We start from the raw sequence: 14,034 nt of genomic DNA on the forward strand, positions 1-14,034 counted from the left end.
TCTTTCAATTAAAGTTCTCACAAAAATATCAAATTGCCGCCTGAAATATTAACTTGAGTGCGTCAGCCGCACGGTGCCCGCGCTGTTGGTATCTTAATGTCGCACGGGAAATTTCTTTCCCTTCACAAAATTTATTCTTGAAATGAATCGATTAGCAATATTTGCTTCTGGTTGTCACTTATAATTCTCACTTATTACCAGGACAGCGACGTTGTACCATTGAGCGATATCGCGAGAGCGCACTACTTACTTCTATATTTCGTCAATTGGTATTGAATATTAGCAAATGACTGTCGCAAATGCCTCCGCTCCGGCGGCCAAGACGTTAGTGATGGAGAACGTGAGTGTTTCTTCCATAATTATCTGCTGCATTGCAGAGAAGCAATTGATGCTAATTCATGCGTTTAGACAGAGAAGCGGGATGCACTGATCGCGGCAGAGAAGCAGTGCCAGAAGAAGTGGGCTGAAGAGAAGATCTTCGAGATCAATCCGCCCACACTCGAGGAGACGTCGATTTCCGATCCTGATGAACTTCGCCAGAAGTACCCTAAATTCTTTGGCACCATGGCCTACCCTTACATGAACGGTGTACTTCACGCCGGTCACTCGTTCACCATGAGTAAGGTCGAGTTCCAGACTGGCTACGAGCGAATGCTTGGCAAGCGTGCATTGTTTCCTCTCGGATTCCACTGCACGGGTATGCCAATTAAGGTAAGCTCGAATCTCAAGTGCGATCTTTATATCACAATACTGACGTTTTAAAACAGGCCTGTGCCGACAAGCTTACCCGGGAGATTGAGATGTTCGGTCCCAATTTCGAGAATGCCCCCGCCGACGACGTAGACCCACAAATAGCCGCTGTTCCTTCTAATGCGAAGACTGATCCTACCAAGTTCCGAGCCAATAAGTCAAAAGCTGCTGCGAAGAACGGTCGTGGAAGATTCCAGTTTGAAATTATGTTGCAGCTAGGAATACCTCGAGAAGAAGTCAAGAAATTTGCCGATCCGCATCAATGGCTCCAGTTCTTCCCTCCCAAATGCAAGGAGGACTCCGACAGCTTTGGCGCTCGAATTGACTGGCGACGAAGTTTTGTCACTACCGACGCCAATCCGTACTACGACGCGTTTGTGAGGTGGCAGATGAGGAGCTTAAAGGCTTTGAACAAGGTGAAGTTTGGCTTGAGATATACCATCTACTCCGCAAAAGATGGTCAGCCATGTATGGATCACGACAGACAGAGTGGTGAGGGTGTCAACCCACAGGAGTACACAGGCATTAAGATTCAAATATTGGAGTGGCCAGCTGCGGCGAAGGTCACACTTGATAAGGCTGCTGTCGACATTGAGGGCAAAAAGATTTCTTTGATTGCGGCTACGCTTCGTCCCGAGACTATGTATGGCCAGACCTGCTGTTTTGTGAGCCCCAATATCACATATGGCTTGTATGAGATTTCCCCTACAGATATTTACATCTGCACTTCGCGTGCTGCGAAGAACATGTCGTTCCAGAAGATTACTCCAGTTCGCGGGGAGGCTAAGCTTTTGGCGGAGATTTCCGGCAGAGAGCTCATTGGTGCCAAGATCCATGCTCCCTTGAGTGTCTATCGCGAAGTCCGGGTTCTTCCTATGGATACCATCTTGGCGTCAAAGGGTACCGGCGTCGTGACGTCTGTGCCTTCCGACTCTCCGGATGATTACGCTACAGTGGTTGAGTTGGCTAAGAAGGCTGACTACTACGGCATCGACAAAGAATGGGCATCTCTTGAACCTATTCCTATTATCACTACTCCTACGTATGGAGATCTCACTGCTGTTGCGCTTGTGAAAGAGTTGAAGATTCAATCTCCTAAAGATAAGGAATTGTTGGCCAAAGCCAAGGAGATTGCATATAAGGATGCTTTCTACCAGGGTACGATGGTGATCGGTGCTTACAATGGCGAGAAGGTCGAGATCGCCAAGAATAAGGTGAAGAATGACTTGATTGCTGCTGGCGATGCATTCGTCTACAATGAGCCGGAGTCGTTGGTTATTTCCAGAAGTGGCGACGAGTGCGTTGTATCTCTGGAAGACCAGTGGTACGTTGACTACGGCGAGGAGGAATGGAAGAAACAGACCTACGGATTGCTTGAACACATGAACACCTACAGCATTGAGTCCCGACACGCGTTCGAATCTGTCTTGGATTGGCTTAACAATTGGGCTTGCGCGCGGTCATACGGTCTTGGAACCCGTCTCCCTTGGGATCCGCAGTATCTTGTTGAAAGTTTGTCTGACTCAACTATTTATATGGCTTATTACACTATTGCCCACCACTTACACTCCGACATTTTTGGCAAGACTAAGGGTTTGGCGAATGCCAGCCCTGAAGAAATGACCGATTCAGTTTTCGACTATATCTTTACCCGAGGCGATTATCCGAAGGACGCCACCATTGCTGAGGACAAGTTGAAGGCAATGAGAAGAGAGTTTGAGTACTTCTACCCTCTTGATGTCAGAGTGTCTGGCAAGGACTTGATAAACAATCATTTGACCTTCTTCATGTATACACACGTTGCGATCTTCCAGGAGAAGTACTGGCCTCGTGGTATCCGTACCAACGGTCATCTCTTGCTCAACAACGAGAAGATGTCCAAGAGTACTGGCAACTTCATGACATTAAATGAGATCGTCAAGAAATTCGGCGCCGACTGCGCTAGAATATCCTTGGCCGATGCAGGTGATAGTTTCGAGGATGCCAACTTTGACGAAAGCAATGCCAATGCTATGATTCTCCGTTTGTATACTATGCGCGAGTGGTGCGAAGATCAAGTTAAAAACGTGGACCATCTCCGAACGGGTCCTAAGGATTCCTTCTTGGATCAAGCTTTCGAGAATGAGATGAACGTCCTTGTTGAAGCCACCAAGAAGAACTACGACAACGCTTTCTACAAGGCAGCATTGAAAACTGGATTGTACGATTTCCAGGCTGCTCGTGATTACTACAGAGAAGCCACTTCGTACGATGTGGGTATGCACAAGGATCTCGTGTTGCGATACATTGAGCAACAAGCATTGCTCTTGACTCCTATTGCCCCTCACTGGGCTGAGTACATCTGGACCGAAGTTCTGAAGAAGCCACGATCTATCCAATTCGCTTTGTTTCCTGAGGTTAGCAAGCCAGTTGATGTCGGTCTTACTGCTGCGTTGGAGTATGTCCGCGGCGTCGCGCGCTCAATTCGCGAGACTGAGGGGGCCAATATCAAGAAGCAGAAGAAGGGCAAGCCCACTACCTTCGATCCCAAGAAACCTACCAAATTGACCATTTACATTGCTCTCCAGTTCCCTGAATGGCAGGATAAGTACCTCGATCTTGTCCAAGATGCATACGACAGTGTATGTTCCTTAACAGAGATGCTATTTGGAATTGAGCTAACGATGCCGCAGGTCTCCTTGAAGTTCTCGCCTGATCTTACTGCCAAGGTCCAGAAGCTTGGTGACATGAAGCGATCTATGCCGTTCGTCAATCATCTCAAGTATCGCCTTACTGGCGGCAAGGAATCTCCTGATGTGGTCTTCAATCGCAAGCTCGTCTTCGACGAAGTCGAGACCGTCAAGGCAACCATCCCCATATTGCAGCGAGGAATCGGCAGTCAGAGTGTTGAGGTGTTTGAGGTGAAGGATGGCTCCAGCGTTTGCACGAACATTCTTACCGGTGAGGAACTTCCGGTCGCATATCCTAAGGAGGCTGAGGTTGCTGTTCCTGGTACACCTGGAATTTCGCTTGTTAATGTTTAAATTTACACTGGAAGGATATAAAGGATAAAGATATAGACTAGCGATATGCATGGCGTGTTCTGATTTTATTATGTACAAATTATTGGTATGATTGTGCAGTGCGTGTTCAATTTAGGATTTAAGTTATCCCACGAAACAATCCGATGTCCAAATCAAACAATCATTGCAAAGCTGACAATCCATTACTATTTTCTTTATTTAAAACAGATACGCCTTTATACCCAAATATACCTTAATCATAGAGGAACGTGAGTAAATAGGTATGATACACTCTCACCATTATGCAATCTTCTTATACTCTGGGACATATGTTAGGGAAAATCGATACCAATATGCATAAAATTGAGTATATGCGTACCTCAGCCAGCGTAGGGCTAATGTCAATAGTATCCAATTTCGGACAAATAATCTTTTTATCGTCATGTGGAACCGTATTAGTGCAAATAACTTTCGTCAGTCTGCTGTCCATGATTCTCTCACAGGCCTTGCCAGACAAAATACCGTGCGTAACAATAGCGATAACACTAACAGCGCCATGAGTGGTAAGAGTCTCCGCTGCCTTAACCAACGTTCCGCAAGTATCCGCCATATCGTCCACCAAAATGGCTACCTTTCCAGCAACATCGCCAACAAGCACCATTCTCGAGACCTCGTTAGCGCGTTGTCGCTCCTTATGGATAAGTGCGAAGTTTAAGTCAAGTTGGTCTGCGAGCGCGGCGGCACGCTTCGCACCACCGGCGTCGGGCGATACAATGACTGCATTGCCGTAGTCGACGTTTTCTCGGATGTACTTCAGGACTGACGGTTCGGCGTACAAGTTGTCGACTGGGACGTTGAAGAAACCTTGTATCTGTGATGCGTGGAGATCCATGGTGATAACGTGACTGCAGCCCGCGGTTTGTAGCATGTTGGCCATTAATTTGGCAGTGATAGGTGCCCGGGACTTATCTTTCTTGTCTTGGCGAGCGTATGGGAAGTTGGGCATAACGGCAGTGATCCGTCTCGCGGACGCAGTCTTGCAGGCGTTGATCATGATAAGAAGCTCCATAAGATTATCGTTGATCTCGCCGCAGCCAGTCTGTAAGATGAAAACTAAGGTACAGGTTAGTTCACAAACTTTGAACGTGATCTAGATCTTCTGACAACACTACCATCTTCGTCTCTTACTGATTCGCCAATAGTGACTGATGTCTCTTGATTTGAATATTGAAATACTGCAATCTTTGCTAGCTCGATCCCTAGTCTAATAGTGATACAAGCAAATATCTGGCAGAAAACCGGATCTTTAGTTGCTGCAAAGACAATCGTCGACATCTGAGCTACTGAGTTCCTTGTCTAAGCTGCGCACGATCCAGTTTTTGCCAAGATAACAGCCCAACGTCCGTCAGTATATGATTGCTTTGACTAAATAGCTATAGTGATTGGCGTGTCAAAAAGGCTTACCGCATGCTAACAAGTTTGGCGAGTTCTGGATGGGAGTTTCCCGCCAGCAGTTTTATCGAGTTGGACGACATACTGAATTATTCCACCGAATCCGCGTCTTAACAGATAGTCTTGTTAGTATTTCAAAGTATTCCGAAGATGACCAAAAGTGGAAATAAGGAGAATGTTGGCTCGGCTGTGGAGTAGTATACAGAACTTATTGCGATGATAGAGCTTTGGGCATTTTTACCCTTTTTTTTTGGGAACCACAACGTGAGGATATTCCGACGATGCTGAATCAGCCGGCTGCGCCAGCAAATTATCGCATATGACATTTATCGTTAGGATCTAGTCAAGTATTTATACAGCGTATTTATGGAATTATTGAATTATTTATTATTGAAGGCGCCCGCTGGCTACAGGCCACAGCCCGCAACTGCAAGCGTGCGCAATTAACTCAAATTACTGGTCACCAAAAATTTGTAGACCGAACGGGTTAGGGGAATAATAGCGCAGAGTCAGAGTCCTGGACGCGTCAATTCAATCTGTTGCGCCGGGGTTCGAAAAGGTTCACGCGTCATCCTTCGGTTTCGTCCGCCGTCAATACTATACGGCATCTACGCACCGCCATGCCATCCTTCAGGCGCCAGGGTAATTTCGATGAGGACGACAACATTTACGATGATGGTACATCTGCGTCCTCTGACGCTTTGCCTTCCGTCAAAAGGCTGCGCATGTCAGAAGGGCCACGCGAGAGGCACGCACCGGGCGCCATCGTGCGCGTCGCTATGCGCGACTTCGTAACGTATTCCAACGCAGAGTTCCGTCTCGGTCCTAGCTTGAACATGATCATCGGTCCGAACGGCACGGGAAAGAGTACGCTTGTTTGCGCCGTGTGTCTAGGTCTGGGGGGGAGGCCCGAGGTATTACTTTTTTTATTAACTCGTTCCGGCACGGTAACGTGTGTCGCAAAAGTCGTAAAAGTTTTATATCGTGTTGCTAATTCCCACGATAGCTTCTGGCCAGAGCGAAGGACGTCGGCGAGTTCGTCAAGAATGGTCAGAATAAAGCTACAATTGAGATCGAGCTCCAAGGCTTTCCCGGCGAGCCCAACTCCGTCATCGAACGCACTATCTACAAGGATAACAGGTCTGAATGGAGTTTAGATGGTATGCCGATTGTGATACCTGGCTGTTTGCGATGAATGCTTACCGGACGCGTCATAGGCAAGCGCGAGACTGCCAAGAATGTGAAAGAGCTCATTGATCGATACAATGTTCAAATCGACAACTTATGCCAGTTCCTACCGCAAGACAAAGTGGCATCTTTTGCGGGCATGACGCCACAGAATCTTCTTATCGAAACCGAACGCGCGACTGGGTCTCCGCAGATGCTGTCCCGTCATGAGAAACTCAAGACATTACACTGTGAATACAAGTCTATCGCAGTCGCTGCCGAGTCCAACGAACATGAACTCGCGAAATTGAAAGAGCGCCAGGAAAATGCGCGAGTGGAAGTGGAACGCTTCAAGGAGCGCGAACGATTGCAGGCGGAGATAGAGCTACTCGAGCGATACCGTCCATTTGTGGAGTATTCCGCACTTGCAAATCAAGTAAGGGAGACCAAGACTGCAGCTAGACAGAAAAGACTCGAACACGAGACTGCAAAGGCGCGCGCTGGTCCCTCATTGCAATTGGCAGAAGCAGCAATGAATTTGTTTAGACAGGCCAATGAAGCTCTCGAGGCTTCGAACGCTGCTAGTGACAAAGCTTTAAAAAAGTATACTTCCAAATGCAATGACCAAGATAGTTTCACGACATCGATAGATGAACAAAAGGCTGCGATTAAGGAGTACAAGGAAAATCGGGACAAACTGAAGCGAGAGCTTGCTAAGACAAAGCAGGATTTGGAGAAAATTGAGGAGAAAGCAGCTAACCGGCCAGACGACTCCCGAAGGGGTGAGCTGTTGGAGAGAATGTCGGAGAATAGTCAGCTGAATAGAGATGCTACCCGCCGACGGGACGAGGCAAAGTCTGCCACAGATGCCGTTGATAGCCAGCTCGCAAAGCTGCACACGCGTGTCACCGCATGTCAGGAAGAGATTAAAACTCTTGAAATGGTTAGCAATCAGAAGCTGAGGCACGTCCAAAAGGTCGACCGGGAAACTTTTGATGCCGTCGTCTGGCTCCGTCAAAACAAGCATATTTTCAAGAACGAAGTGTTCGAGCCCCCGATCCTTACGCTTACGATGATCGACCAGAACTTGACAGACGCTATTGAAAGCGTGGTTCATAGAACCCAAATGCTGACTTTTACTTGCTTGTCCCGCGAAGATTATGTGACGTTCACCGAGAATGTTATAGACAAGAAACGCCTAAACGTACCGGTGGTTGAGTACTCCGGCACTGATCATCCTACATTCGACAAGTGGAGAAAGATCTGCTCGCCTACGCAGTTGCAAAATCTGCATTTTGATGGGTTTCTGTTAGACGCCGTCGCGGCTCCTGATCCCGTTCTCAATATGCTTTGCCACGCCGCCAATCTCGATGAGTTTGCTTATTCTCGCCGTGCGTTATCGCCAGCTCAGCGGGATCAAATTGAACATTTTGTCACAGCAGACGGAAATCCAATAATTAGACGATATATCTCCGGGAAGGACTCGTATTTCCTTAACAGATCTTTTTACGGCAATCGCGCTATTTACACCCAAACGCGCGATGTCCGTGCTACGAAACTGTTGTCAGATGGCGGCGTAGACCAAGAACGCAAGGCACAGCTTACTCAAGAAATTGATGAAGCTAGAGAATTGAGGGAAGTACTGCAACAGGAAAGGCAGAAGCATTTCAGTGTTTTCCAGGAGAGGCTTTTTGAGATTAGACAACTTAAGAATGAGAAGGTTGGTTTCTTAAATTGTGACATGTGGTTGCTATTGCTCACATGCTTATACTAGGACTCCCTTGCAAAGACTCGTGAGCGAATGCACAAGGAGCTCCAAGATTGGAATAAAGCCTGTGAATCAGTGGGAGACCTTAAGGAGACCATTCAGGAGCTTGAAAGTAGGCCCGATGATACTGAGGAAAAGGTTGCCGAAGCGCAGGAGAGGATTCGCGAGTACTTGAACCATCGCGAGAACTATGCGACTAAGCTTGTCGAACTACTAGAGCGCGTCTGGGAGGCGCGTAAGGATTTTGTGGTTAAATCTATTGCTGCGTTGAAGAAACGAAGTGACGCCATGGAACTCAAGCATCGCGCCGCCGCGGCAAATAAAGATCTTCAGAGGCTTGCTCAAGAAGCTAAGGATGGTATGCGATTTAAGTCTGTATCACCTGCCAGGCTGTACTAATTGTATATATAGCCAAGCGACGTTTCCAAGATCTCAAGGCTGTAGCCGCCAGCAGACATGAACAACTCGAATCGATGATGTTGGCCATGACGGAGGAACAGCAAGAACAAATTAGAGAAGTATGAAGGGGCTATTATATAATTCGCCAATAACTGCTAATCTCCTTTAGTTGTCAGATAAAACCGATATGACGCTTGATGAGCTAGATGGTAGAATTGCTGGCACTAAAAGGGAGCTCGATAGTATTTTCGGTGGAAACCAGCATGTTATCGAGCAATATGAGAAGCGACAGAGTGAAATTGTGAGACTTCAGGAGAAGGTCGAGAAGAGCAATGAGCAAATTCGGGATTTGCATGCGCAGATTACTCAAATTCGTAGCGAATGGGAACCAGAGTTAGATAACCTTATCAGCAAAATTTCTGCGGAGTTTTCCGAAGCATTTAAGTCCATTGGTTGCGCCGGTGCAGTCAACGTGGGCAAAGATGAGGATTATGAGAACTGGAGTATTCAAATTAAGGTAAAATTCCGTGAGCACGAGCAGCTTCAACTTCTTACACATCAACGCCAATCTGGCGGTGAGCGGTCTGTCTCGACTATTTTCTACCTTATGTCGCTGCAGTGTGTCACCAAGGCGCCCTTCAGAGTTGTCGATGAGATAAACCAGGGTATGGATCCCCGAAACGAGCGCATGGTTCATAGCCGAATGGTTGATGTTGCTTGCCAGGAGAATGCTAGCCAGTACTTCTTGGTTACGCCCAAATTGCTTCCAGATCTCAAATATCACCACAAAATGGTTGTTCATTGTATTTATTCAGGTACATACTTGCCGAACCCGATTAAAGAACCTGCCAAGATGGGACTCGGTAGACTTCGCAAATACGCTGAAGTCGGACGCCGACTACGGCACGTTATTACAGCTTAATATGAATAGCTAATAGCTTGTGTGAAGAGCCGTGTGACTGTAAGTCATAATGTAGTGTTATAATAGTGCGATGTAGGAATTAATACAGTTTTGTTTGTAGTCTGTTTGCAGATAATACATATCTTGGTGATACCATTCTACAATCCTTTCCCATGACTTTGATAAATCTGCGAGTTCAAAATCGAATCCAACTCTGCAGCCCTGTGCTTCGCAAATGAGATGCATTGGCGAATATGCTCTTTAGATATGACGCTTTTCCCTGCGAATATGGACAAGTTTTGAATGCTACATTGAACTGACAGTTACTGACTCGCGTCCTTGAGCAGTAGAAAAATCAAACTCACCTGCTGTTGCCTGCCGACGTAACGATGGTTATACGACCTTCAACACTAACTTCCTCAACCCGGCCCTCCAAATCCGCCAGCACGAGTCCCGTGTCATCCATGACACCGAAATTAACACACCATGGCAGTTTTTCATAATTCAGCTCCAACTTCGTAGTTTCCGTTTTCGAAAACCGTACAACCGGCTCCGTTCCAAAATAAGCAGTGAGAGTCTCCTCATCATCTGCCGGAATCGCTTTCGGTATCCTCGTGACTGCCAACGCAGCCAACAGCGCCGCCCAGGCGACGTCTCCCGAATACATTTGGGACAAAAGTTGGATTTGCGCCTGTAAGACGACTGTTTGCGCAGTATCTTCAATCCGCAGCTGTACCGGATCGAATAATTTTGTAGCTAAAGCGGTCTCATACATCCACTCTGACATACTCATTAATTCGGATTGTGGCGGGCCTGTTCGTCCGACAATGTCGACATTAGTGTAGAGCGCTGATGGGCCGGCTTCGGTTGTGTCGATAATATATCCTGTAATTCCACATACAGCTATGCACTCACCCATCCGCACAACAGATGATCCAAATGTGTTTGGTAGAGCTGAGGTATTTATACTGCATGGTCTGAACTGTGTAGGTGATCTGAGGGATGGTCGGATGGGTGGATCAAGTGAAAGATATTTGTCGAAATATACAGTTGGTAGCAGTCTCGCAAATAACTGCGGCGAAGAAGACAACGCCTCTGCAAACGGCTGCGGCTCTGGCATATCATGCAGCTATACTGTCTATGCAGTCTTGGTGAAAGATGAACGATTGCCGATACATGTACCCTAGTTGTTGAATCAACTTTCGTTTCTATCGAGTATTCTGTTTGGATCTTACAATAGGCTCTGAAAGTTTCGCGAAATTCGTACCCCTTACCCAACTTAGTCATGTGACTTGCTAGCTACTAAACCCTTATTGTTTATTAGGTTTATTAGCTGGCTAATCATGTTAGGGTATAGACCTAAGAATTAAGTGTGACTGCTTTTGAGCCAGTGGTCACCGCAGTCCCAAGATTTGCTGGATGAACCCAAACGATCGAACACTACGCTTTCGAGATTTGAGAGATCACGGATTTTGAGACCACCACGGAAGTCCACCGGTTCGGCAAGTTCGCAATATCTATTTCGGCACTTTCATTATGAAGGTATGTGATTATAATATCGAGAGTTGTTCTTGTGACGATTATGGAATGGAAGTGTTGCAGGAAGAAAATAGTGCCTGGGACAAGAAGAAACTCCATGGACTGCTTTTTGTTAGTTATTCAGGATAATCGACGCTAACGGGGATTGTGTTCTAGCTCAACATTTCATATCCGGCGAACGGCACCCAGAAGCTGATTGAGATCGACGAAGAGCGTCGCACTCATATCTTCATGGAAAAGCGTATCGGCCAGGAGGTTGAGGGCGACAGCGTCGGCGATGAGTTCAAGGGCTACATCTTCAAAATCACCGGCGGTAACGACAAGCAGGGATTCCCCATGAAGCAGTATGTGTTATTTATTACGTTTCTGAATTGATGTATATATTAGTGAACGATGGTTAACGAGTTTAGGGGTGTCATGCACCCATCGCGTGTTCGCCTGTTGCTGTCCAAGGGCCACTCTTGTTATCGACCCCGCCGTACCGGTGAGCGCAAGCGTAAGTCCGTCAGAGGCTGCATTGTGGCAAACGATCTCGCTGTCCTTTCTCTTGCCATCGTCAAACAGGGTGAGTCAGACATCGTGGGACTGACCGACGTGGAACACCCCAAGCGTCTCGGTCCTAAGCGTGCGTCCAAGATTCGAAAGTTTTGGGGTCTCACCAAAGAAGATGATGTCCGTAAGTACGTTGTCCGCCGCACTGTCGAGAAGAACGGTAAGACCTTCACCAAGGCTCCCAAGATCCAGCGTCTCGTTACTCCTCAGACTCTCCAGCGCAAGCGTCGTAGGACTGCGCTCAAGATCAGAAAGGCTGAGGCTCAGAAGGAGGCCGCTGCTGAGTACGCTCAGCTGTTGGCTAAGCGTGTGACTGAGGATAAGGCGAAGAAGGCTGAGATCCGGAAGAGACGGGCATCCTCCATGCGGGCGTCGACCATCAAGGCTTAGATATTTGACTAGTGCAAGATGACAATGGAACGACAAAAAGTGTATTGGTTTATGGGTTGTTGGCTTTTATTGTTAGTTTTGTGTAGTATATTTCGGTAGCCGCATGTACATCAAAATAATTAGATACTACGAAGTATATTGTTTTTCCGTAATCATGTCTTGAAGACAATGGTAGCCATTCATAATTATCTAATAACGTTGTATTATCGGTCTATTACTCGCACTTTATAAACATATACTTCCAAATATTACAAAACCGACTAGTGTATCCAATGCTTTGATTACTCTTTCTCCGATTAGTCGCTAGGGCCAATCATCTTCTCAGGTCTGACCCACTCGTCAAATTCCTCGGAGGTCAAGACGCCGAGCTCCATAGCGGATTCCTTCAAAGTGATACCCTTCTTGTGCGCGTTCTTGGCGACCTTAGATGCGGCGTCGTAGCCAATCTTGGGGTTAAGTGCGGTAACCAACATGAGGGACTCGTTCATCAATTGCGATATGCGCTTGGTGTTGGCCTGGATTCCGTCGACGCAGTGAAGTCGGAAGGAGCGGCAGCCATCAGCCAACAGTCTGACGCTGGACAACAAGTTGCGGATCAAGACTGGCTTGAAAACGTTAAGCTCGAATTGGCCTGACGCTCCAGCGACGGTAATGGCAGTGTGGTTGCCAAACACCTGCGCGCATACCATAGTCAGCGCCTCGTTCTGTGTCGGGTTGACTTTGCCGGGCATGATCGACGAACCTGGCTCATTCTCGGGGAGAGACAACTCGCCATATCCGCATCGAGGACCAGAGCCGAGGTATCGAATGTCATTCGCAATCTTGAACAAGCTCGCGGCGATGGTGTTCAGAGCGCCAGAGGCCTCGACGATGGCATCGTGGGCGGCGAGGGCCTCGAACTTGTTAGGAGCAGTGTAGAACTGCTCGCCGGTGAGAGCCGTAACTTCCTCGGCGATGGCGACGTCGAAACCCTTCTTGGTATTTAAACCTGTACCCACGGCGGTACCACCTTGGGCGAGGTAGCGGAGACGAGGAAGAACAGCCTTGACGCGTTCCAGGCCGTACTCAAGCTGTGTGGCGTAGCCGGAGAACTCCTGGCCAAGGGTCAGAGGGGTGGCATCCTGGAGATGGGTACGGCCGATCTTGATGATGCTGTCGAATTCCTCGACCTTCTTGACGAAGGAGTCGTGGAGAAGCTCGATCTGAGGGATCAATGTCTTGGTGATCTCTGTGACAGCAGCAATGTGCATGACAGTGGGGAAGGTGTCGTTAGAAGACTGAGATCGATTGACGTGGTCGTTGGGGTGAACAGGCTTCTTCGATCCCTTCTTGCCACCGAGGAGCTCGATCGCACGATTTGAGATGACCTCGTTGGCGTTCATGTTGGACTGAGTACCAGAACCAGTCTGAAACACGACGAGAGGGAAGTGATCGTTGAGCTTGCCGTCAATGACCTCCTGCGCCGCAGTCTGAATCGCGTTGGAGATCTCAGGCTCGAGGCCGTATCGCTCGTTAACTATAGCCGCAGCTTTCTTGAGGATACCAAAGGCATGGATTACCGGTAGCGGTATTCGCTCGGTCGGACCGCCGATGTCGAAATTCTGAAAGGAGCGCTGGGTTTGTGCTCCCCAGTACATGTCATCCTCTACTTCGATTTCGCCGAAAGCGTCGGTCTCGATGCGCTTGGTCTGAGTGAACGTTAGTCAAAGGCACCCGATTCCACCAACACCATACCGCAAGACAAAACTTTGGTAACTGGACCAAACTGGAGCGGTCTAGCAGAACAGAACATATTCTTCATATTGAGACATACCATGTTCACGTAGGTAGTTGAGAATGATCTGCAGACGGCAAAGGTGGGGAAGATTAAGATGTCCGGAGCGGTGACGCCGGCATCGGAAGGAGCAGTAACGTGACGCGAATTGAGTTTCGCGGCAAGGAGGACTGAAGACCGGGATGTAGAGGCGAGTGCTCGCGCAGCAGCACGGCAAGTAGCAGCAGACGATAGCATTGCTTGTCGATGGAGGAGAGAGAGAGATGAGACGATACGGTAGTAGACAGCGGAGTATGCAACAGGAGGAGTCGGAGGGTCGGTCTGGAGAAATTCGGGATGG

The 14,034-nt window shown here is 47.9% G+C and overlaps 6 protein-coding genes across 6 annotated transcripts; 3 read left to right on the forward strand and 3 right to left on the reverse strand.

Moving 5' to 3' along the window:
- The first annotated feature begins 141 nt into the window (after positions 1-141).
- On the forward strand, positions 142-3,949 carry V1508DRAFT_409048 (uncharacterized protein). The gene is made up of 4 exons (XM_066939100.1): positions 142-340; positions 409-711; positions 768-3,371; positions 3,423-3,949. The coding sequence occupies exons 1-4, from the start codon at positions 287-289 to the stop codon at positions 3,771-3,773; spliced, it is 3,312 nt and encodes a 1,103-aa protein (XP_066798485.1). The 5' UTR covers positions 142-286; the 3' UTR covers positions 3,774-3,949.
- Positions 3,811-5,496, reverse strand: V1508DRAFT_409051 (phosphoribosyltransferase-like protein). Its single transcript, XM_066939101.1, has 3 exons — positions 4,925-5,496; positions 4,132-4,865; positions 3,811-4,072 (listed from the first exon to the last, which is right to left on the reverse strand). The coding sequence occupies exons 1-3, from the start codon at positions 5,085-5,087 to the stop codon at positions 4,010-4,012; spliced, it is 960 nt and encodes a 319-aa protein (XP_066798486.1). The 5' UTR covers positions 5,088-5,496; the 3' UTR covers positions 3,811-4,009.
- A 213-nt stretch (positions 5,497-5,709) lies between these two features.
- V1508DRAFT_409057 (P-loop containing nucleoside triphosphate hydrolase protein) lies at positions 5,710-9,649 on the forward strand. Its single transcript, XM_066939102.1, has 7 exons — positions 5,710-6,118; positions 6,211-6,364; positions 6,422-8,091; positions 8,146-8,497; positions 8,551-8,657; positions 8,708-9,499; positions 9,561-9,649. The coding sequence occupies exons 1-6, from the start codon at positions 5,825-5,827 to the stop codon at positions 9,458-9,460; spliced, it is 3,330 nt and encodes a 1,109-aa protein (XP_066798487.1). The 5' UTR covers positions 5,710-5,824; the 3' UTR covers positions 9,461-9,499; positions 9,561-9,649.
- On the reverse strand, positions 9,323-10,650 carry V1508DRAFT_364019 (uncharacterized protein). Its single transcript, XM_066937292.1, has 2 exons — positions 9,805-10,650; positions 9,323-9,745 (listed from the first exon to the last, which is right to left on the reverse strand). The coding sequence occupies exons 1-2, from the start codon at positions 10,557-10,559 to the stop codon at positions 9,598-9,600; spliced, it is 903 nt and encodes a 300-aa protein (XP_066798488.1). The 5' UTR covers positions 10,560-10,650; the 3' UTR covers positions 9,323-9,597.
- A 239-nt stretch (positions 10,651-10,889) lies between these two features.
- Positions 10,890-12,153, forward strand: V1508DRAFT_409063 (40S ribosomal protein eS6). The gene is made up of 3 exons (XM_066939103.1): positions 10,890-10,981; positions 11,135-11,322; positions 11,389-12,153. The coding sequence occupies exons 1-3, from the start codon at positions 10,976-10,978 to the stop codon at positions 11,918-11,920; spliced, it is 726 nt and encodes a 241-aa protein (XP_066798489.1). The 5' UTR covers positions 10,890-10,975; the 3' UTR covers positions 11,921-12,153.
- V1508DRAFT_409066 (L-Aspartase-like protein) lies at positions 12,003-14,020 on the reverse strand. The gene is made up of 2 exons (XM_066939104.1): positions 13,734-14,020; positions 12,003-13,608 (listed from the first exon to the last, which is right to left on the reverse strand). The coding sequence occupies exons 1-2, from the start codon at positions 13,929-13,931 to the stop codon at positions 12,217-12,219; spliced, it is 1,590 nt and encodes a 529-aa protein (XP_066798490.1). The 5' UTR covers positions 13,932-14,020; the 3' UTR covers positions 12,003-12,216.
- Positions 14,021-14,034: the final 14 nt, after the last annotated feature.

The sequence above is a fragment of the Lipomyces doorenjongii genome (genome assembly GCF_038497915.1).
Source record: "Lipomyces doorenjongii strain NRRL Y-27504 unplaced genomic scaffold V1508scaffold_3, whole genome shotgun sequence".
Lineage (NCBI taxonomy): Eukaryota > Fungi > Ascomycota > Lipomycetes > Lipomycetales > Lipomycetaceae > Lipomyces > Lipomyces doorenjongii.